The 22,807-nt window shown below is 34.4% G+C and overlaps 2 protein-coding genes and 1 long non-coding RNA gene across 3 annotated transcripts; 2 read left to right on the top strand and 1 right to left on the bottom strand.

The window, feature by feature from the left end:
• Window positions 1-8,034: 8,034 nt before the first annotated feature.
• Window positions 8,035-8,924, top strand: LOC123920183. The gene has a single exon (XM_045972372.1). The coding sequence runs from the start codon at window positions 8,177-8,179 to the stop codon at window positions 8,624-8,626; it is 450 nt and encodes a 149-aa protein (XP_045828328.1). The 5' UTR covers window positions 8,035-8,176; the 3' UTR covers window positions 8,627-8,924.
• A 345-nt stretch (window positions 8,925-9,269) lies between these two features.
• Window positions 9,270-13,989, bottom strand: LOC123920182 (rhodanese-like domain-containing protein 7). The gene is made up of 5 exons (XM_045972371.1): window positions 13,572-13,989; window positions 12,047-12,307; window positions 11,834-11,932; window positions 10,627-10,917; window positions 9,270-9,936 (listed from the first exon to the last, which is right to left on the bottom strand). The coding sequence occupies exons 1-5, from the start codon at window positions 13,959-13,961 to the stop codon at window positions 9,559-9,561; spliced, it is 1,419 nt and encodes a 472-aa protein (XP_045828327.1). The 5' UTR covers window positions 13,962-13,989; the 3' UTR covers window positions 9,270-9,558.
• Window positions 13,990-19,149: 5,160 nt separating this feature from the next.
• On the top strand, window positions 19,150-19,727 carry LOC123920181. Its single transcript, XR_006813560.1, has 2 exons — window positions 19,150-19,187; window positions 19,271-19,727. It is a non-coding gene; the product is annotated as an uncharacterized LOC123920181 (long non-coding RNA).
• The last annotated feature ends 3,080 nt before the right edge of the window (window positions 19,728-22,807 follow it).

Genomic DNA, 22,807 nt, shown 5'->3' with positions numbered 1-22,807 from the left:
CGTAATAAGGCGTCGAAGTCGTTAGTTTAAAACCTGATTGTTCAGCAAAGTCTTGCATCTTTCGACCAACGAACACTGTTCCTTGGTCTGTAGTAATCGTCTCAGGAAGCCCAAACCTATAAATGATATGGTCTTGGATAAAATTGATCACCGTTTCCTGATCCACGTTTGTTAGGGCGACAGCCTCTATCCATTTGGTAAAATAATCGATCCCAACTAATATATAACGTTGGTTCTTTGATGACGCAGGCCTAATTTCACCAATTAAATCTAAAGCCCAGCCTCTAAAAGGCCAAGGTTTGATAATCGAATGCAACTCGCTGGCTGGGACATGTTGTATTCCTGCGTGTTTTTGACACTCTTGACAACCTTTCGCATATTCTATGCAATCCTTAAGCATGGAAGGCCAATACAAACCTTGTCGAAACAAAAGCCATTTCATTTTGTGGCCTGCTTGATGGGCGCCACAGGCCCCACTATGGGCATTTGAAATCGCTACATACGCCTCATTTTCGTTGAGGCATTTTAACAAAACTCCTTCAGGTGTTTTCTTAAATAGCTCATTTCCCATGATTGTGTAACTCAAGGCTCTATACTTAACCTTTCTATCGACTGTACCTGTTGGATTTTCTATGTATTTAACAATGGGTTGCCTCCAATCATTGTCAGCCAAATTGTCGATCACGAAGACCTCAGGCATCACTTCGTCACAGTGTACATCTGCCACTTCTGACTCCATTTCGACACTTGGTTCATTTGCCCCCAGCTGATGGGGTGTTACTTCACATGAGATTAGCTTTTCTTTAATTTCAACTAACTCATCTAATCTTTTCCCTGTTACCTTATAGCCAGAAGCAATTTGAGCTAAATCATTTGCTTCTTGGTTTTCGATCCGAGGCACATGTTGAATGTCACATGAATCGAATCGTTTTAGTAACGAGAATGCAATAACAAAGTACTTCATCAAATGTTCTTGAATGCATTTGTATTCCTTTGTCAATTATTTTATTACTAACTCAGAGTCTCCTCTGATTTTAACATGTTTTGCCCCCAAGTCTAAAAGAATCTTTAGACCTGCAATTAAAGCCTCGTACTCGGCTTCATTATTAGAGCATGTTCCATTAATCTTGTACTTAAACTTTGTTGGAATCTTTAAAGGAGAAATGATTAAGATTCCAATTCTTGTACCATGTTTGTGCTTCGAGCCATCAAAGTATAGCATCCAAGGCTCAGGTTCCACATATGTTATTGGAATTTCAACTACTGAATGATCAACAAGAAAGTCAGCCACTATTTGACCTTTTACAGCCCTCAGAGGCTGGTAAGTCAATGAATATTCAGTTAAAGCTAAAGCCCACTTCCCAATTCGACTATGCAAGATTGGTTTTAACAACATATGCTTAATGATATCAAAATGAGAGTAAACATAAACATGAACTGGTTTGATATATTGCTTAAGTTTGGTACAAGAGAAATACAAACATAGACAAAGTTTTTCGATTGAACTATATCTAGTTTCAGCATCATTTAAGATTCTACTTAGATAATAGATAGCCTTTTCTACGCCATTTTCATCCTCTTGTGCGAGCATGCTTCCAATAGTTGAATCTGATGCTGCAATATACAACTTCATTGCTTTGTTTCGAATAAGAGGCATTAAGGTTGGAGGCTTCGACAAATATGCCTTGATATCATCAAATGCCTTTTGTTGTTCCATTCCCCATTCAAATACATCACCTTTCTTGAGCCTCAGCAGTGGAGAAAAAGGTTGAGCTTTGCCACTTAGGTTTGATATAAACCTTCTCAAGAAATTGATCTTTCCTAGCAAGGATTGAAGCTGTTTCTTCGTTCCTGGAGGTTTTGTCTCCATGATAGCCTTTGTCTTGTTTTGGTTAATTTCTATGCCCTTTTTATGCACAACAAAGCCAAGGAAATCTCCTGCATGTACACAAAAAGCACATTTTAGTGGATTCATCTTTAATCCACATTTTCTCATTCTTTCGAACGATTTTTTAAGATGTTCGATATGTTCATCCTGGGAGGAGGATTTCACAACAATATCATCAATATAAACCTGCATGAATATTTCGATAAAATCATGAAAAATCAAGTTCATGGCTCTTTGGTATATTGCTCCAGCATTTTTCAATCCAAAGGGCATCACCACCCACTCATAGGTGCCTAAAGCACCAGGGCAACGAAATGCGGTCTTTGGCACATCATCTTCATCAATAAAGATTTGATTATAACCTGAATAGCCATCTAACATGCTTAAATATTCATGTCCTGCTTCTGAGTCAACTAGCATTTCGGCTACAGGCATGGAATATTCATCTTTAGGTGTAGCATTATTCAAATCCCTAAAGTCTATACAAACCCTAAGTGATCCATTTTTCTTAATAACAGGAACAATATTAGCTAACCATTCCACATACCTGGTTGTTCGAATGAACTTGCACTTGAGCAACCTTTCGATTTCTGCTTTGATCTTTGTCATGATTTCCGGTGCAAACCTCCTTGGAAGCTGCTTTACAGGTTTCTTGTCTGGTCGAAGGGGTAGCCTATGCTCCACGAGATTCCTGCTTAGCCCAGGCATTTCGTTATAATCCCATGCAAAACAGTCTCGGTATTTCTTAAGCAACTCGACCATTCTTTCTTTTAGGGCTGGATCAATATTGGCACTAATATAAGTTGGCCTTTTAACAGAGCCATCTCCAATATCAACTTCCTGCAAAGGATCTTGGGCTTGCATTCTTTGAATCGAACTATGTGGATCTTTTTCAAAACCCAAAGGCTCATCATCATAGATACAATCTAACCTTTGCTTTTCCTCATCATTTACTTCACTAGCCTCCAAGGCCAGTTCGTCTCTTAAGTCACCACTGGCTTCGACAGCCATCTCTTCTTGAACATTAATGGCCTCAAGAGCCATTTTGATTCTATTTTCGGCTGCGTAAGCCGTAATTCGATCCCATGCTGGGGACTCAATCATCAAACTCATCATGGTTGACCCATCCAGACACTGGTGGGTGTGCATCCTCACACAAGGGTTTCTCTATGTCTTCCCTTTCCCAACAAAAGCCATGGGTTGGATGCAACTTAACTGAGTGGTATACATTTTTTGACACCACTTCATTTGGATCGAAGGCAGCATCTTGCTCACCACAAGGAGCAATTAAAGCCAGGTTTTTGTCGAAGTTCTGTAAAGTCACAGTGCCTGTCTCTGAAACATATGCACTTTGATCTGCTTCCACATTCTCGACTAAACCATCTTCTCTCCAAATGATTAATCTTTGGTGCATGGTTGAAGGAACAGCCCCAACACCATGTATCCATTCTCTGCCTAATAACAGATTGTAATTAGGTTTGGCAGCTATGACCATAAACAAGGTCTTTCGAACTGTGCTACCAACACATACTTCCAATTGCACTGCCCCTAGGGAATGGCCAGTTTTTCCTTCATAGTTGGCCAGCACCACATTGTGGGAATGAAGGTCTGTGTCATAAAGACCTAATTTCTTCAACATGAAGTGAGGCATGATATTTACCACCGCTCCTCCATCCACTAAGACTTTATTGATTCCCACATTATTGACTTTTGCCCTAATGAACAAAGCCTTCAAGTGGTTCTGCATTCCCAGGTCTGGCTTTTCGAAGACAGCTTTTTGCTCTTCGACACAACCATTTTGCATAACATAGTAACACATTGGCTTATGATCCGCCAAATTAAGGGCCTCGAAGTCCTCTTCCAACTCATTGACTTCAGTAGGCACATCATATTCTAGTGGCAGAATGGACACCACATTGACCATGACGTCGAAATCAGACCCCTCATCCAGGAGATCATCATCCTCCATGTCATCCTCACCTTCTGCCCTTCCTTGGGCATTTTCAGCTGTTGGCTCTTCCAATACTATGGAAAGCCTCTCTTTCACTGGCCTCTTGGCCATTTCAACCTTTTCAGCTTTCTGGGTCGCAACAACCTTGCCCCCAGGCTCCGCCTCTTTTGCTGTCAACTTTTGCTTCCTCTGAAACCTTCGCCACTGAGTACGGGTCATAGGATTTTTTCCCTTATAGTTGTTCCTATAAGAGTATTTGTTGACTTCTGTGGCATCATTCACTGTTTCCTTTCCAGCTACCACTTTTGAACCCTTAGGTTCGGCTACAATGTTCACGTTGACATTGCTAGAGCTCCCATTTTCCATCATCCTTCGATTGAAGGTGACGTACTGTCCACTCACCCATTGATTAACAGGTGCTCTCCCAGATGGTTTGAAAGTGTTTTGGGGACCTAGCCTTTGCTGGATCGAAAGGCCTTTGGTAATGGGCTTTCCCCAATTGGCCCCTTTGTAAGGCCAAGCTTTTTGGTTTGGCCTAGCTTTTGGCCATTTTCTCTTGTTTTCAGCATAAGGTACAACATTTTGAAGGCCTGCAGTGGCCTCTTTGTCGTACACAGCACTGCATCTAGGGCAAAGCATTACTTCAGCATTCTTCAGCTTGCACCTATTCAGGAAGTCCACTAGTTCTTCCTCAGCATTGGGATACACTTCACGCACCCTCTTTTCATACTCCTCTTCAGGCACAGCCTTGACTGGAGCAGCAGCATCTATCACTTCAACCATGTTGCAGTCATAGACTTCGACATAGGTAGCATCAGCAGGTGGTAAAGGGTCTGAATCTACCTTCATTGGAGGCTTTGCCTTATCAGCATACTTCAGCCTTCCTTCATTCAGCGCTTTTTGCACCAAATCCCTGAAAACAACACATTGATAAGTTTTATGTCCCAAATAATTATGAAACTTACAATATCCTCTTTTCTTTCTTTGTTCTATTGGTGGTATTTTCATATCTTTTGGCACAATAATTTGGCCGTCAGTCACCAATAAATCAAAAATTTCATCACATTTAGTAATGTCGAAGGTATAGGTCTTCGTAACAAACTTATCATTTTTTGGTTCGACTGGATTTTTTCCATTCGACGGCCTCAACAACTTGCAAGTGTAAGGAGGCCCAGGCTTTAATTCAGCCACATTAATATCACTATCATCTAAATCTAAGTATTCATCACTAATTTCATAATCAATTTCATTATCATAGGAGTCAACAAAACCTATTTCTTTCTTTTTCTGAAACTTAGAATTTCTAGCTTTTTCAGCTTTTAACCTTTCGATTTGTCTCACCCTGTCAGCCAACTGTGACATGTCTCGAAGGTATTGGGTATCCAATTTCTTTCGAATCGAATAGTCTAAACCACCAGCAGCCATTTCCACTAGCTCGTGTTCAGGCACCTGAGTAAAGCACCTGGACTTCAACAAACGAAACCTATTTAAATAGTCATCAATTGACTCTTGGTTTTTTCTTTTTACACTGGCTAACTCTTTCAAGCTTATCTTGGTTTGGCCCATATAAAATTGCTCATGGAAAGTTCTTTCCAATTGGGCCCAACTATGGATCGAATTGGGAGGCAAAGTTGTAAACCAAGTAAATACATTCTTGGTAAGCGAGTTAGGAAAATACTTCATTCGCAAATTTTCATTATTCGCCAAGTTCCCAGATTCAGCTAAATACCTAGCAATATGTTCTACGGTTGACTCATTAGTGTCTCCAGCAAACTTAGTGTATTTTGGGACTTTCCAACCCCTTGGTAACTCTGTTTGCAACACGTATTCATTGAAGGCAGAGACAAAATTTGGCCTTCGACAACCCGTGTTTAGGCCGTTTTGGGCCAAAATCGTTTCGACCATGTTAGCCAAATTGTGTTGGCCAAGCAAGTTATTGTTCTGCACCTCTCGCACTACCTCATCAGGATCCTGGTTCCTCCTAACCATTACCACTGGGGGGTTCTGATGAACCACTTGTGGATTTGGGTTGACAACAGGAGGATTTTGATTTACTACTTGAGGTATTTGATTAACCTCGTGAGGATAATGGGTTTCCTCTTGTACAACTGGCGTAGGTGTTGGGTTAGGAACTGTTTCATTGGCCACATAAGTTGGCCTTTGCTGCACTGGAGTCGAAGACATTGCAGGTAATATCACTTGTGGAGTAACAGGATTTACTCTAGGAGGTGGTGGGGGTGTCCCAAAAAAATCTGCAATTCGACTCATTTGAAACGCCAACATTTGATAACTCTCGTTGGTATTCTGAATTAATGGATTAAACACAGTACCAATTTGTTGTGTTAAGAGATTAACCATTTCATGGTTGCTCTCGTCCATTTGCTGCCTCAAAGACAACACGGACGCAGTCGTTAAGGGTGTGGGAGTCACCCTTGACGAAGTATACCTATCAGATTCGAAAACTGGCATCCCTAAGCCAAGGGTAGGGGGAGGCCCATACATAAAACCCTGACCTGATGGTGGTTTCGAACGTCCAAGACCAGCAGTCATGGACGGAATCGCCATAGTCGGTATTGGCAAAGTTGGAATAACATCATGTACAGTCGAAATGGTTGGACTGGAGAATATTGGAACATTTACCAACTCAGATGTTACCAAACTCTGTGGAGGTGGATCGACTCCACCACTCGAACTTGCTTCGCTACTCATCGCACTAGAACTTTGATTTTTACTAGGATTAGATCTTTGAGTAGTTTTAACCATAACCTAACTTATCATCAGTTATATGCAAGTAACAAGTTTTTCATTCCACGATATAAAAAGAACACAGTTTGAACAAACACAAAACCTGTCCCACTGGGCGTGCCAATTTGTTTACGTGGGAATTCGGTAAACAACCGCTAGTTTAAGTATTTAAACTCGCGAGATCAACTAGTAAATCTCAGGACAATTTTGTGTTTTATTCGTTTTAAGAAAACTGTTTGAGTGTTCGTTTTAACAAGGAAACAAACGCTTAGAAATTAAAATGTTTTCAAAGTACAAGAGAAACTAATTCGAATCGCCTCGAAATAGCAGTTTCTCGAGCAAGTATTCGGAATTAAACTTAAGAGAAATACTGGAAAGCAAATTGCATTGAATGAAAAGCAATTACAAATAAAGATGGTTCACAAAACATACATTTCTCCTCTGAATTCCTTTCGTTCGATCGCTGAGTACTTAGAATTTTAGAGAGAGTGTTTGTATAAAATTTTGTGACCTTTGTTCTGAATGAAAAACTACTATAAGTACTACTACAAAGTGGTAACTGCTTCTTGATCATCTGGACGCTCTTCGATCTGCCACGTCGACCACGTTCTCCACTTTCATTTTCCATTCCTTCAGCGCGCGCCAATGCCTCTTGGGCCGTTCGTTGTTTCTTTTTTGGGCTTGGCCCAACTATCTCTCGATTCGATTTCACGCTTTCGATAGCCTCCTGGCAAAACCAAAACTGGACGCGTCTTCCATAGCTCTCGAAACGCTCCTTGGCTTCGACATAGTTAGCTCTCGACACCAACTTTGAAAGTTTTATTTTGACAATATAACCTCCAAATAAATATTGGACCCACCAATTATATTTAATTGATAAATACCAAATTTATGTCCAACACATACACATAAACAACAACACAAAATTAGGTTGATAATGTCATCAATAAATTAAACAATAAAAAATTAATTTTTTTATATCTTCTTCAAAAACTATAATGCTTTTCTTCGTCACTTCGTAGGAACTGACAGTGGTAATGTTTGGAAGAGAGCAATGGTTCCTTCGTGGGGAGCGTGGAGGATAAGACCTATGTTTTGTCGAGGAGGATTCTCACCTCTCGGAGTTGGAGGGACCAAAACTAAATGCATCACAATTTTTTAGGACTAAAAATTCAATTAAAAAAAATGACTAAATCATCATTTTATAACAGTAAAAAGATATTTAACTTTAAAATTTATTAAATAATCTATATATCTATCTTATAAAATAAATTACATCGGTAATAAATCAATTATACAAAGGACAAAAGAGACTAGAAACCAATTTTTACACGGTTTTTGCAAAAACTAGAATTGTGTGCCATTACCATCACTCTTTTGCCGTGTGGAGGAGGACAACCTCAAATAATCTCGAACAATCTGTCACCGTCCTATAAAAGATGTCACGTGTATACTACTTTTGACCATTGCATTGACACGTGCACTTATAATTTTATTCATACGCATACATAAGCTTATAAATATTAAATATCATATGTAGGTATCCATATTCATAAATCCACATTTTATGCATACAAGTATAGTATCCAAAAATGAAAGGGCCTTCTTTTGTTGCCAATATCTCCTTTTCTCAATCTTTGATAAATTGTAACCATCCTCTTATACCATTTCATAGTAATATTTTTCCTAGTAATGTGACATTAAAACCATTGTTGGCAAAGGTGAATAATGTTCAAGGACAAAAGGGTAAAAATGGATTTGTAGTGGGATGTGCTAGTTGGGGTTTGGGCAATGAGTTGAAGATAGAACTTGAAGATGAGATTGATGAGGAAAAGGGTAAAAGTGGAATGACAAAGTTTAGAGAAAAATGTGGAGAAAGGGAAGATGTTGTGGAGTTATTGGAGTATTTGGAAAAGGAAGCTATAATGGGTGATGACGTTGGGAAAGAACCTAATGATTACAATAGAAGGGCTAAGATATTTGATAAAAGTTCTAGAGTATTTCAAGCTCTCAAGGAAACAGATTCGGATTCCACACATTAAATGTGTATGTGATGAAGTAATTCCCGCATATGTGATCAATAATTTGATGCTAGAATTGATCCGCGAATCAGATTAGACAGTGTAGATCTATTTTAATCCTTTGAATGTGATCCCAAAGAATTCAATAAAAATGTTTGAATGAAGTGACTTTAGTATGATTTTGACTATTTCATTTTTGTATATGAAACGAGCAAATGGTGACCAATTTGTATTTGTAAACTCTAAAGTCTATACCCCTCTTTTGTGTATCTTGTATCTTTTGTTACTTCAAAGATTGAAAAACTAATTATAAGGTGTACATTTTGTTGAGTGTCTCTTTCAAATATGCATCTAGAAACATGACAAACTTTTGAACGTTTTGATAAGAAGCTCTGACTATATCGATAGGAAAACTGATTAACTTAAGGAACTGGCAACTAAGGACTTTGATGAAGAATTAGGTTCCGTTTATTTTGTTGAAAACAATATATTTGATCAAGCATATGTCATAACAAAATCTTTGTCATATGTCATATGCTTTGTCCTAATTAATTACCAAGAAAAATTCAAACATTCACCACAAATATTTAAAGTTTAAACTCAGTTCACCTTTTGGTGCCAATTGTCATTCAATACATTCAAATTTCACCCCCATATATTCATCTGTTTACCAATGCATGATATTTCATATTTCTAGTTAGCTTTGTTTCACAAAAAGTACACATGGAACTTTACATATAATGGAATCAACTAAAGTACACTTTAGTGAGCTGCACATGAGATTTCATTTCACTCCATGTTCATAATAGCAATGCAAAAAGTGTTTAGTATCAAGCAAAGTTACTATAATTTGAGTTACATGGAAAATATCAAAAAGGGGCTAAGACCCCAAATATAAGGTGTCCAAGAGTAAGAGAAGCTCAAACACTTGTTAAAAACAGAAAAGAAAAATGTTAAACAGACTTTGAAAGTTGATTTTGATTGCTGCTAGCACCGTCTGACTCCTGTGTCGGCCGACGGCCCTTATCAGGACCACCTATGATCCCCCATCTCTCAAATTGTTTTTGTCGAGCTCGAGCCCTCTCCTTCTCTTCTTCTGATTTCTGTGCAAAACAGTAAGGACAGGAGACTCCATATTCATATTCTGGGGATTCCATGTCTGCATCACTCACAGGCTGCTTACAACCGTAGCAAAGCTTGAAATTTCCTGTTGCCAAACCATGCTCGACAGAGACTCGCTTGTCGAAAACAAAGCACTCTCCTTCCCAGAGACTTTGTCTCTCTGGAACCTCCTCAAGATATTTCAGAATTCCACCTTCCAGGTGATAAACCTAGGAAATTTTCAAAAGGATATATGAAAAATCATTCTGTATGCCAGTAAAAAATATGTAACCAAAAATCTAGCAAAATTGTTCTTACAAATAGATGCATTACTATTGCTTATCAAATAAAAACAGTCTGTATTTACGAAGGCAGATACTTTGATTAAATAGCACCACAGGACAAAATTATAGTTTATGATATATCAGTTTATAATGTTGCTATGTCACTTGTTTATATTTAAAAGAAAATGTCATATTTTATGGTAATGTATCTTCTGACTCACAGTTTAAATCTCGATTGGATAACATGATCCCAAATTTTTCTGGAATTTACTATAACTACAAAAAAATGTGCTTTTTCGTTATTTCATTACTGGATTGAAGTCAAAACTACATAGTTATAGTTTCAACAGTGTTTTTTTTTATTTGAATGGAAACTACGAAAAACCCATTCCTTAGAAATCAAAACATTCTATATTTTTTTATATTTTTGATATCAATATTTTGATAGTATAATCCAAATTCCAAACACATTTGACAATACTTATAAACCAAATCAAACTAACAAGATTCTTCTATTTCCTGTGTGAAAAATAGGTCATACCATTGGCATCAAGTTCCAAACCAGACTTATTAAAGATAGCCAAATGAATTTTCTTCATCCAAACCAAAATAAAATCTAAAGGTACATTTAAATACCTCTTTAAAACCTTTGCTGAGAAGTAAACTTGAAGCTTTCTCACATCGAATACCCCCAGTGCAATACATTGCAACCCGTGGCAAATGTTGTTTCGGATTCTCTGTTTCTTTTTCAGCACTTTGGTCTGACTGGTTTACATCAACTTTTGGATGCTCAGCATCTGTTCTGGTAAGCTCGAAACGTTCCTCCACCCAAGATGGGAATTCACGAAATGACGTTGTACATGGATCAACTGCTCCTTTAAACTTTCCTATTCTCGTTTCATAGTTATTCCGCACATCAATTACCACCTGCATATGAAGATGTCAATCGCAATGAAAATTTTGTATTTCTGATATATACAATTAGCTATAATTTGGAAAATACTAGTTTGTACGGAAGAATAAAAAAACGAAAATAAAGAAGTTCATGACTTTAGCACCCACACCCCCCTGATTTCCATAAAAACCGAAACTGATTATTTGACCACCAATTATAACATTACAGATTAACATTTCTTGCCTTTCGTTAAATCATCCTTCGTACCATTTAGCATAGCTCATTTCAAAATATCTACTCTATTTCTCCTTCTCCATCACATGCACGCTGATATGAATTAACCAAACTTCTATTCAACCACACGTGATATCAAAATTTGCAATCCTTACAAATTGCAGTGATAATCATAAATTACCATTGTTGTCAATTGTGGATTGCAGAAAAACAGTGGTTTGTTTAAATTCAGCTACACTATAGTGCTATAACCACTATTTTGAACACATTAAATCGTGTATCACAAAACAATAATGGTTTGTTAAAATTCTGCTACGCTCTAGGAATATAGCACAGCTATTTTACAACACTATGAATTACAACTTATATTCTAAAAACTACGGCATATTTTACAAAATAAATGAGGAATATAAAACCAGGAATACAAAAATAAAATTAAAAAAAAAAAAAAAAAATTCACTTGATTTCTTTTAGTCAATATTACAGTTTATAAGAGAGTTTCTCCCATTTTTAGCTAGAAAACCTAAGGTATAAGTCTGCATTTTATATTTGCCTATAGTAGAAAACCAGATTACTATGCTTAGATTTAATGCATCTCAAAAATTTAACACTCTCAGAAATTCAAACAATATAAGCCATTCACTTTAAAATATTAAGTCCCAGCAGCTTATTCACACAACAGCAGAGCCTCATAACAGGAAATTAGCTACTCACTGTATCAGGATCACTAATCAAAGAATTCCATTCCTTTGGGCTAATATATTTTCCAACCCTTTCCATAGGTGATACTGTAGGCATCCCAAGAGTGACAATCTGCAAAAACCATAAGCTCAACCTAGTCAAGTTATTAAGTTATTTCTACATAAATTAAAATCGACATTTAATATATCAAAGTAGTTCAGTATTTCGGCAACTGTATAATGTTACCTCTTTCTTCAACTTGACTCTCACATGATCCCATCGGAAAGGTACATCCTCCCCAGCAGCAAGAGGAGAACTGGCACTGTGTCCATGATGTTCCTGATGGATGGCCTCCTCCTCAGGACTGACAGGAGATTCAATACGTCTTAGACCTTTCAGACGATCATCACTCTGAATAAATGCAAGAACTTTCTCCACCGACTCCCTCGTGCCACATAGGCTTCCATTAATTCCTTCAGGCGCAAGAATGATACCGCCTGAAACACGCTGAGCAATATCAGATCAGTGAGAAGCAAAAAATAGCACATAATGAAATCACAAGCAGATCAAATCAGTTCTCAAAGACTCCGTAGACCAAGGTTTCAAATTGCAAACTGTATCATGTATTGATACAGCAACAATTCAGTTTAAGCCCAACTGTCGCAATGTCAGACCATGATCGTCTACTGCATTGGAAGCAGTGGAGATATGTATTCCCTGCATTTGAAAAAGCATGTACCCAATGCAGTTACAAGATCAAAACCTTTTGATGGAGAAACATGACTCATTTTGTGCTTTACCAAAACAGAACATATTCAAAAGTATACTTGAAACATGAGCCATTCAATCTTCATCAAACAGTATCTGGTCTCGTGATTGATTTGACTGCGTGGTTTTCCAAATGCAGAGAATCCTAATCCTTGCATGGGGCCACAATATCCACAATTACAGCCGTAATTTAAAGTCTTGCTATGAACTATAATAGTCTACACAATTGGACCAGAACACAACCACAACTTAAACCATAGCTATATACTATAATCTACACAACTCACCTATCAGTTCATATGAACAAATCACTTTGGTAGGTAAAATAAGTAATCTCATTTGATGAATAAGTCAATTATTGATGTAATGCTCAGATGCATCACAAATCATATATGTGTTGCAATATATATAGCTTAGATTACATTAGAAAAAGCCAAATAATCCAAAAAATATTGTATTTGTCACAAATAAGAGTAAATCTTCAACTCGGTCCATTACCTATTACTCTCTCCTATCTGGTTTCTGAATTTTTGAAATGTAATAGGGCTTTGTTTGGCAATGCCAAATTTTGATCCCGAGTTTATAAGCTCATAAGAAAAAAAATACCCGTTTGGTAACAGTTTTTTCTCACGAGCATATAGCTTATTTTTACTAGCTTATAAGTTATTTATAGCTTATAACTTATTTTGATAAGCTAATTCAATTAATTTATAGCTTAAAGCTTATCGGTTTTTCTCTCAATTTTACCTCTGTCATCTTACTTCAAAATAATTAAATATTAATTAAACATTTTTTATGTCATCTCATAATTATAAGCTAGTTGAACAACAAATTTTATCAAACACTACAATCAAGTCAACCCTAAATTATCACTATGTATTCTATTTTGAAAGTAACTACAAAAGGAGCTATCTTAATAGATTGGAAAAATGATGATAATGTATGAACTATGAACCCTACAATCATAATTTCTGAAATGAAGATAGAGAAAGGAAAAAAATACCAGTTCTTGACAGAGTTGTTTCAATGGATTACGCAAAACAGCATGGTCAGGGAAATCCGCAAACTTATAAAACGAAACCACAACAAGAGAATCTATTGAATCAGATTCAGAAACCGGTATTGCATCAGACTGAGATAAACAATTTGAAACCGTCGTCATGCTTTGAAGAGAATGATTGTTTGAGAATAGAGAAAGGTTCTTGAATGAAGGTTTAGGGTTTATAGAAGAATAACCTAGTCTTGTTTCAGATGAAGAAGTTACAGAAGAAGATGATGGTGGTGAAGAAGAAAGCATCCTGGTAGTAAGAACTAGCAATGGTTGATGAAGACAAGGTATGTTTCTGCTGCTTCTCAGCATGGACGAGGCTGCTGCATTCAGATGTGGTTCCATTTTTTACTTCATTTTCTCTTTCTTGAAACACTTGGTCTTTTCAAAACAATGGGGGCCCAGGTTTTTTTTTGGTTTAGGCCCAAGTTAATTGGATTTGGATCTAGGGATCGCAATGAGTAGGATACTATAGTACTCATCCCCAAATCCGCGGATTGAAAAAATACACGTACCCATTCTTATACCTACGTGGGTAACAACTTTTGTCTCCGTCCCCATACCATATGGGTACCTATGTACCCATACCCATACTCGTTATCCGCATTTTTACTAAAAATAAATTGATCAATTATAAAATATCATATAATTTTAATAGAATTAAAAAAAAATTAAAAATTTTAATATTGACTAATGAAAATTATAAACAAAATTATTACTAAATTTATGTTAAAGTTCATATTTATGTTAAATATTCACATTATTTTTATATTGTGTTATAAATAAACATTTTTATTAAAAATATGTGATAGTTTAGTAGAGTTTTATTGTTTTAAATTGATTTACATATATTATAATATACTAATATAAATAAAATAAATAAATATATATTATGCGGGTATGGGGCGGGATGGGTACTCATACCTGTTCATTTTTGCGGGTAATTACCCATACTCGTGCCCGTACCCAAAATACGGGTTTTTACCCTACCACAAGTAATTTTTGCGGGTACCCCCTGGGTATGTGTCAAATTGTCATCCCTATTTGAATTCAACATAGTCGGCTGCATGCAGTCACTGCATTTGAACTGTTCGATCAAGATCAGACATTACCATTAATTAAATTTGAAAACTTATGCATGACTCAAATATGTAAAAATCAGAATGATTCAAGCGGTTGATGGAAATTTATGTGCAAGCTTGAGATGGAAATTTATGTAGTATATATGTTGAATACAAAACAAATGCAACATATTTTAAACAAAAATGGTACCAGTCTTAAAAAAAAAAAAAAACAAAAATGGTACCACATATTTTTAACAAATACAAGTAAATTTAAAAGTCAAATATAATTGTTGTATTAGATGGAACATGACTATAAAACTGGTAACAATGGAAAATATTAAGTTGTTGGTTTAATTTTTATTTTTTTTACCATGATATTGGTACGAAGTTTTCATCACCATTAGCGATGATTAATCTCTATCGAGGAACTTGTGAGGCACACAAGGTGGATTCTCCTCTTCCAACCGAATTTTCTTCATATGCATGAGCCAGAGATCGAACTCCTGATTACATGTTTAAGGGATCAAAACACTTATTATTTGGATTAATTCATTGTTGATTTAAACCTTTGTTATCTATGTTAAGCTAATTCGTAGTCGGCCCATAAAAAACTAACTCAACTAAAATTGATTGGGAAAATTATAGCCATCTCGTGAGGTTTATTAAAATGTCCTTTACACCCTTCGCGCGCAAACCACCACCACCCCCCACCCCCAAAATACACCTACACCTAAATTTGAGTATAGCTTTATCATGATAAAATTTGAGAGACAGTTGGAGTATGAGTGGCAAAAGAAAAGTTCGATGACTTGTGAGATAAAATAAGTTTTGGATAATTTATAGCTTAAACTCTTGCTCTTCATATGCATTAATCTTTGCTACTTATAGTTATAGATGACCATATGTAACTTGATCTCCAAGCATGTTTGTTCTAAGGTCAATTATAGCCAGGGATGGAACTAGGTAGTGGAGAAAAGGGGCAGCTTTCATATATATAGTAATAGTATATCATCCTATATAACATATATATTGCCACACCTGTTTTTTTAAAAAAAAATGCAAGTGTGCCACCCTTCTCTACTTTGGTCCACTCAATCTTCTATAAAATTACTTACTAGTATATACTTATAAAATAATAATATTTTGTTAACTATTTTAATTTAACTAGTAAAGTAAATAAATAAGTAACCAACTTACAGCACCACACTCTTTGTTGACTACAAGTTAGATTTATTTCCTTAATCTCCTGATTTTTTCTTTCTTTTTCTGTTTTTCAAAAGACTATACTTTAATCTATTATAATATTCTACTAATCTATTATGTGCAATGTTTAGTAAATCTTTTTTCTATGGTTATTTATTTTTATATGTTATAATCTAAGCAAAAATAGACACTCTTTAGATTAGACGTGTCCTATTGATTTACCCATTCAAAACAATTTATGTGAAGGACTGTCTTTAATAGAATATATAATTTTTTGCTACAAAGCATCTAAGCAAAACACTGACACTCTTTAGATCAGACGTGTCCCAGTGTCCGACACCAATACGACACTTATAATTATATTGAATTATTTTATTTACTCAAATAATTATTTTTCATTAAACAAATGTGTATGCAATTATTAAATAGCAGAAGTTAGTTATGGTTGATGTTATTTATCAAGTGTTATATTTCCGCCACCCTCGACGAATTTTTCTGGTTCCGTCCCTGATTATAGCCAATGAGCATCAACGAAACATCTCATAGTGAGTTATCTCACTAAACGGCAAATCTACTAGAATGTTCTCCAAACGTTCTTAAACTAGATTCTTCACCAAAAGCTCATTGTGAGTTATAGCACATTGTCTTGAGGCTCGATCTCCAAGCATAGTCGTTATATGACGGTTGTGACTTGATATAAAGTCCTTTTGACAGCTCAATATGAGTTTACAACCATTGTGTAGAAATCTGCCATGTTCTCTCATCTCAATTCAGGAGAACGTTCTCCAAATTGGAGAAACTACTTCATTCGAGTTTGATGAGTTGTTGCTTGTTGTCATGAGGTTGTAAACATGCAAAAAAAAAAATAGAGATACCTTTTCATATTGTACTTGCAAAGTACACTAAGCATTGTCATGTAGCAAATTGCATGGGAAAATGACTAAAGAGTCTGTCTCACTTTTTAGTTGGTTGTTAGAAATGTGTTCGATTGAGTATAAGACATATGCATCAAGAAGAGGGTTGAGTATGGTTCGGGGATTTTTTTTTTTTGTCAAGGTATTGTTGTTGTTATTTAGACCGAATTATTATTTTGGTCATTAGCTTTTTCCTTATTATTTTGTTATTATTATATAATTATTTATAAATATCACTTGTAATACTGAAATCCTAATTCATTCATTCAATCTAATGGAAACGAAAGTGACTCTACTTTTCGAGATGTACCCTCACTTTGGGGAACTCCGTTATCAAGCATCATGTGTTAATTGTTTGCGTTTATTCGTTACTTCTCTTTTGTTACTAGTTGTTCTACCATTTCTTCTAAGTCTTTCTTTGAGTGAACCATATTGGAATTTATTTGGTGCATATCTCGCATATTAAATCACTCAAGAGCACTTTGTTATATCACAATTTGACGATGTTGGGTTTCAAGTGTGAGTGGTTAAGTCTCACATCGACTATGAATGGAAAAAATGTTTGATTTATAAGATAGGTGACTCATGCATTAACCTAATGCCTTAAGCTTTTGGGTGGACATGTGGCATCTCCCTCTCTTGTGGTCATGGAGCATTTGACCCGATGTTTAGAGTGTGAGTAGTTAAGTCCACATCGACTATATTGAATTTATAAAATGTATGACCCATTAACCTAATACCTTAAGGTTTTGGGTGGAGATATGGTGTCTCCCTTTCTTGTGATTCGTTGTTTCTTCCGAGATTCCTCGGACTCCCCAACAGATGTTTTAAAGGTAATAAACATCTTTAATTAAATTTTTAATTGATTATAATTAGAGTGAAATACCAAATACCCTCCTGAAATTTCAAAATTCATCGAATACCCCATTGAAATTTGGAAATGGGCAAATTCTCCCTAAAATTGTAAAACGTCAATCAAATTGCTCCCTGCTCCGTTTACTCCGTCTATTTTGATGACGTGGCTGTTAACTGTATATGTGGCATGTCACATACCGGGGGAGGGGGGGTAATTGATCAGGATACACATCACATAAGGGTAATTAACTAAAATTTGAAAAGTCAAGGGGCTAATTGACTGAAGTTAGAGCAATTAGCTCCCGTTTTTTTGCAAATTTTAATCAATTACCCCCTGTGACGTGTATCCTAATCAATTACTCATGTGATGTGGCACCATATTGGCAGGTACCACGTATGAAGTTAACCATATCACGTCATCAAAATTGATGGAGTAAACGGCGCATGGGGAAATTTAATTGACGTTTTACAATTTCGCGGGATATTTACCTATTTCCAAATTTTGAGGGGGGTGGGGTATTTGACATTTCACTCTTATAATTATTTTGTGATCTAATAAGTGCTCTTGAGTTTGACGATAATATTAAAAATCATTGATTGAAACAAAAATATTTTCAAATTTTTAATAAATTCAATTAAATATAGTTGTCTCTTCCGTCGACACTTGTTGTGGGTTTTGTTTGATTATCAGATTTTGTAATAAACCTAATCTAATTAGGAGTGATACCAGTAACTATCCATGATGTAACTCATGTGAGTATTAGAGAATTTGTAACCAAAGCAAGAAAAGTTAGTAAACTAGTGGAACTCATGATTATTGATTATAGGTAACAGGTTGCTCATTCAAGGATTGGACGGATCGTCGAGATTATGGAAGTCTGATCAATGTTTATTTGTTTCCAGCTTAAGAAACTTTTATATAGGATAATATCACATGTACATGTATTTATCAGTTATCATGACTCTGATCTTCTTCTTTCATTTTTGTGACTTATGCGTTATTTTATACCATAACGTCAAAAAATTATTTTATACCATAACGTCAAAAAATTATTTGTATAGGTAGTAAATTGATTATTAGCAAAAACATTAACTATTTTGAACAAAAAATAATAAAATACACGAAATAATAAAATGAAAAAAAAATTAAAATGAATAGTAACTCAAAATAATAATAATAATAATAATAATAATCTTTTACTAGTAAAAGGAAGGTTGAGTTGCTCATAAGCAAGCATTGTGATGATGTGGCACTCTAAAAAATAGTTCCTAATCTCTATTAAAATCTTAATATTGTCTCTTTTAATTTATTAAATTTAATTTTTTTAAAAAAAAAACTAATGCATTATTTAGCATCATCATAATTGTATGCATCTTTTAACATTCCTCCAAATATAACTTACAAAGTAGAAAAGTTTAGTGACTTTCACTCTCTCTCACACTCTTTATAACCACCACCTCACATTCATTTTCTACTCATTCCTAAATCTTAACATTTGACAATTTCACTCAATCTTTGAGTTTATTTCTACATGGTGCTATATATACTAATGTTTAGTTTTTGTTATCCTACAATATTCATATGTACTAATGTTTAGTTTTTGTTCTTCATTTGTAGCTTGGAAGAAATAATTTTTCACTGCAGATAGAATGCTAATGGATGAAAAGGTCGGTATTCTCAATTACTCTTATCAAATTATTGTCATTTAAATCTTTAATTTTTTTTTATCATAACAATGGTTGTAAGTAAACAATCTTATTTTTCTCATTTATTTACTGATATTGGTTGTTCTTTTGTTATCAAGAACATAGAACCAATGATAATTTTTAAGAGGCTTCATTCCATGTAAGATGACAAAATATATTCCTTTCTCAAATTGTATCTAATAAAGAGTCAACTAATATTATGGAGCAAGAAAGTTGTGGAAGATTTAGAGGATTGAGATATATGATGTTTGAAGAATTTTCCAATAGTTAGATAATAAATTTATAGCATCAATATGTTTGGTGCAAGTGATTCATTTTTTTTTATAATTTTCATCTATGTTTTGAAGGAATTCACTTTCAATTCTAAATTTTAGTTCATTTAAAAAAAGAAAAGAATGTTATAACCACTATTATAACATGGGTCCATAGTCTTTATAACTAAATGTGAGTATATGTTTATCAAATTTTTAAGAGGCTTCATTCCATGTAAGATGACAAAATATATTCCTTTCTCAAATTGTATCTAATAAAGAGTCAACTAATATTATGGAGCAAGAAAGTTGTGGAAGATTTAGAGGATTGAGATATATGATGTTTGAAGAATTTTCCAATAGTTAGATAATAAATTTATAGCATCAATATGTTTGGTGCAAGTGATTCATTTTTTTTTATAATTTTCATCTATGTTTTGAAGGAATTCACTTTCAATTCTAAATTTTAGTTCATTTAAAAAAAGAAAAGAATGTTATAACCACTATTATAACATGGGTCCATAGTCTTTATAACTAAATGTGAGTATATGTTTATACTCACGTTTTTCCTCTACATTCATAGACGGTTAGATAAATTATGCAAGCATTGTGGTGAAGTTCAAATCTTCTAATTTCAGGGATACTTTAAACTTATATATTCAGACTAAATTATGTAAGCATTGTGTGAATTGTGATAATGATAATGACTTTGACATGATATTTAGCTTGCATTACTTATGACAATGTGACACTTCTAAAAAAAAATCCTAATACTCATTTGTAACTTCTCCCCTTTCTTATTCTATTTAATTAATGATGATTAAAAGTAATGAATATTGAAAGGTTTAGTTTTTATTCATGGGACCTTTCATTTTCATATTGAGTTTTAATTGCATGTCATATACAATCAGTTTACGTATTTAATTGTAAATTACAATTCTATCATGCATGCATTTACTTGAAAAAAAATTATACCTACAACAAAATAATAATAATTTAGAATTTTAAAATTTTGCATATAATAAAAATATTATAATTTCACACCACTAATAATATTAACTTAGGACAACTTTCAAGTTACAAAAACTATCATCTATTTTTAATTTTGTTAAAATAGATAGTCATAATTATTTAACAATTGCTTATAATAAACGAAAAATATGATTGAAACATATATGTAGGACTCGGTGACCCTCTCGTGGCAATGCATGGGCTTGCCGTGCTTTTGCTTGTGGCAAGAAAATTGTGCCAATGTTGCTACTCGGTAAACTATTCTTGGTGATGGTCATGCTGTTCTTGGCTTGGGCAGGCCTTGGCTTTAAAAAAAGATTATCAAAAAAAAAAAATATATATATATATATGTAGGACTTTGAGAATATGATTTAAGAGTATTTACGGCCCAAAATAAATATAGAGAGATATTTATAAGAATAATATAACATTTTTAAGCAAATAATAAGATGAGATGTTAAATTCTTCTAAAATAAACTTTCTTTTTCGGGTGTCGGGTCTCGAACCAAGTTCCTCTAGGTTGAAGATTAACTCCTCAACCAAGTGACCTCTCGGGAGACATGCAAAATAAACTTTCTTTACCTGAGCCAAATAACTGAACCTAAATTCAAATATATGAAATCATCATCCAAACTTATATATTGGCAACAAAAAGTATTTAAGGTTTATATATAGGCTAAATTGCAGTTTTGGCCCCCCACGTTTCATAATTGTGCGATTTTGGTCCCCCAAGTTTCAAATGAGCGATTTTGGCCCCCCACGTTTGCCCCCTTTTGCATTTCTTGGTCCCCCTTGACTATTTTGACCAAAAACCTGCTGACATGGAATATTTTTGACAGGTGTCTTAATTGTATTGGCCAACCAAAATTATAAGAAAATTTAAGGAAAGGTCACGTGACTCTTTTTATGTTGGGATTAATTTTTTTTTTTTTACAAATTGTAAAAAACAACAATTAAAAGTCTTAATTTAACAATCAGATGTTAGTGCCTCTGTTGGTAGTCTTAAATCGCAATTTTGGTTAGAAAACTCTAACATCTGATTGCTAAAATTAAGGCTTTTTATTGTTGATTTTTACAAATTTTTTTTAAAAAATAAATAATTAACCCCAACAAAAAAAGAGTCACGTGACCTTTCCTTAAATTTTTTTTTTAAAAAAAAAATAATAAATTTTGGTTGGCCAATACAATTAAGACACGTGTCAAAAGTATTCGATGTCAGCAGGTTTTTGGTCAAAATAGTCAGGGGGACCAAGAAATGCAAAAGGGGGCAAACGTGGGGGGCCAAAATCGCTCATTTGAAACTTGGGGGGCCAAAATCGCACAATTATAAAACGTGGGGGCCAAAACTGCAATTTAGCCTTATATATATTATAACAAAAATACACTAAATATTCAAGCAAATATTATTAAATAAGAGACACAAAAACTAAAAATAAATTTGTAGGGTCACAAACTTTACCATAAAAAAGAAAAAACAAACCAAAACAAAAAAAGACTAAGAAAAAAAATGTAAACTAAACAATATACTAAAAAAATTGGGACTAATAAAGTCGGGATAAAATTTCACCAAATGAATATGTGAGGAGAAACTTCAAAAGACCGAAAGAGAAGTAAGTAGAAAAGCTATTTGGTGCCTTAAATTGCATATAAGGGAGTAAACGGCCGGTTACGTTATTTGATACGTAATTTTCAAAAAACGAGATCACGTGATAAAAAAAAGTATGTATGTACGCATGCCTCCAACTGTTATTGAAAATACAATAACGGAGACATAAAAAAATAAAAAGCAAAGTGACATATGACTGTAAAGTTGTCATTCATATAAAGAAAACCTAAGATCTTATAGGAGCACACAATTAATATAAAATATGATGTATCCCTTCAAATTTATAAAATATTATAAGAGATCTATTACATTAAAATATAAACAAAACTATGATATAAATAAATAAAATCTAATATTTCTAAACAACTTTTTTTTTTATATACATATACTAATATTAAACATGTTCATATTTTAAATTAATTATGTTTTAATTATGTGTGATTAAACTTATCACAATTATTATTTTTCATTTATAAAATTATTTTAGTTATATATTTTAATCGAACCCGTGCAACGCACGGGTTTACCCCTAGTAATAATAATAATAACAATTAGTATCACTCATTAAATTAATTAATAT

This window comes from Trifolium pratense, linkage group LG4 (genome assembly GCF_020283565.1).
Source record: "Trifolium pratense cultivar HEN17-A07 linkage group LG4, ARS_RC_1.1, whole genome shotgun sequence".
Lineage (NCBI taxonomy): Eukaryota > Viridiplantae > Streptophyta > Magnoliopsida > Fabales > Fabaceae > Trifolium > Trifolium pratense.
Note: the sequence above shows the minus strand (reverse complement) of the source record. Positions and strands in the feature narration are given on the sequence as shown.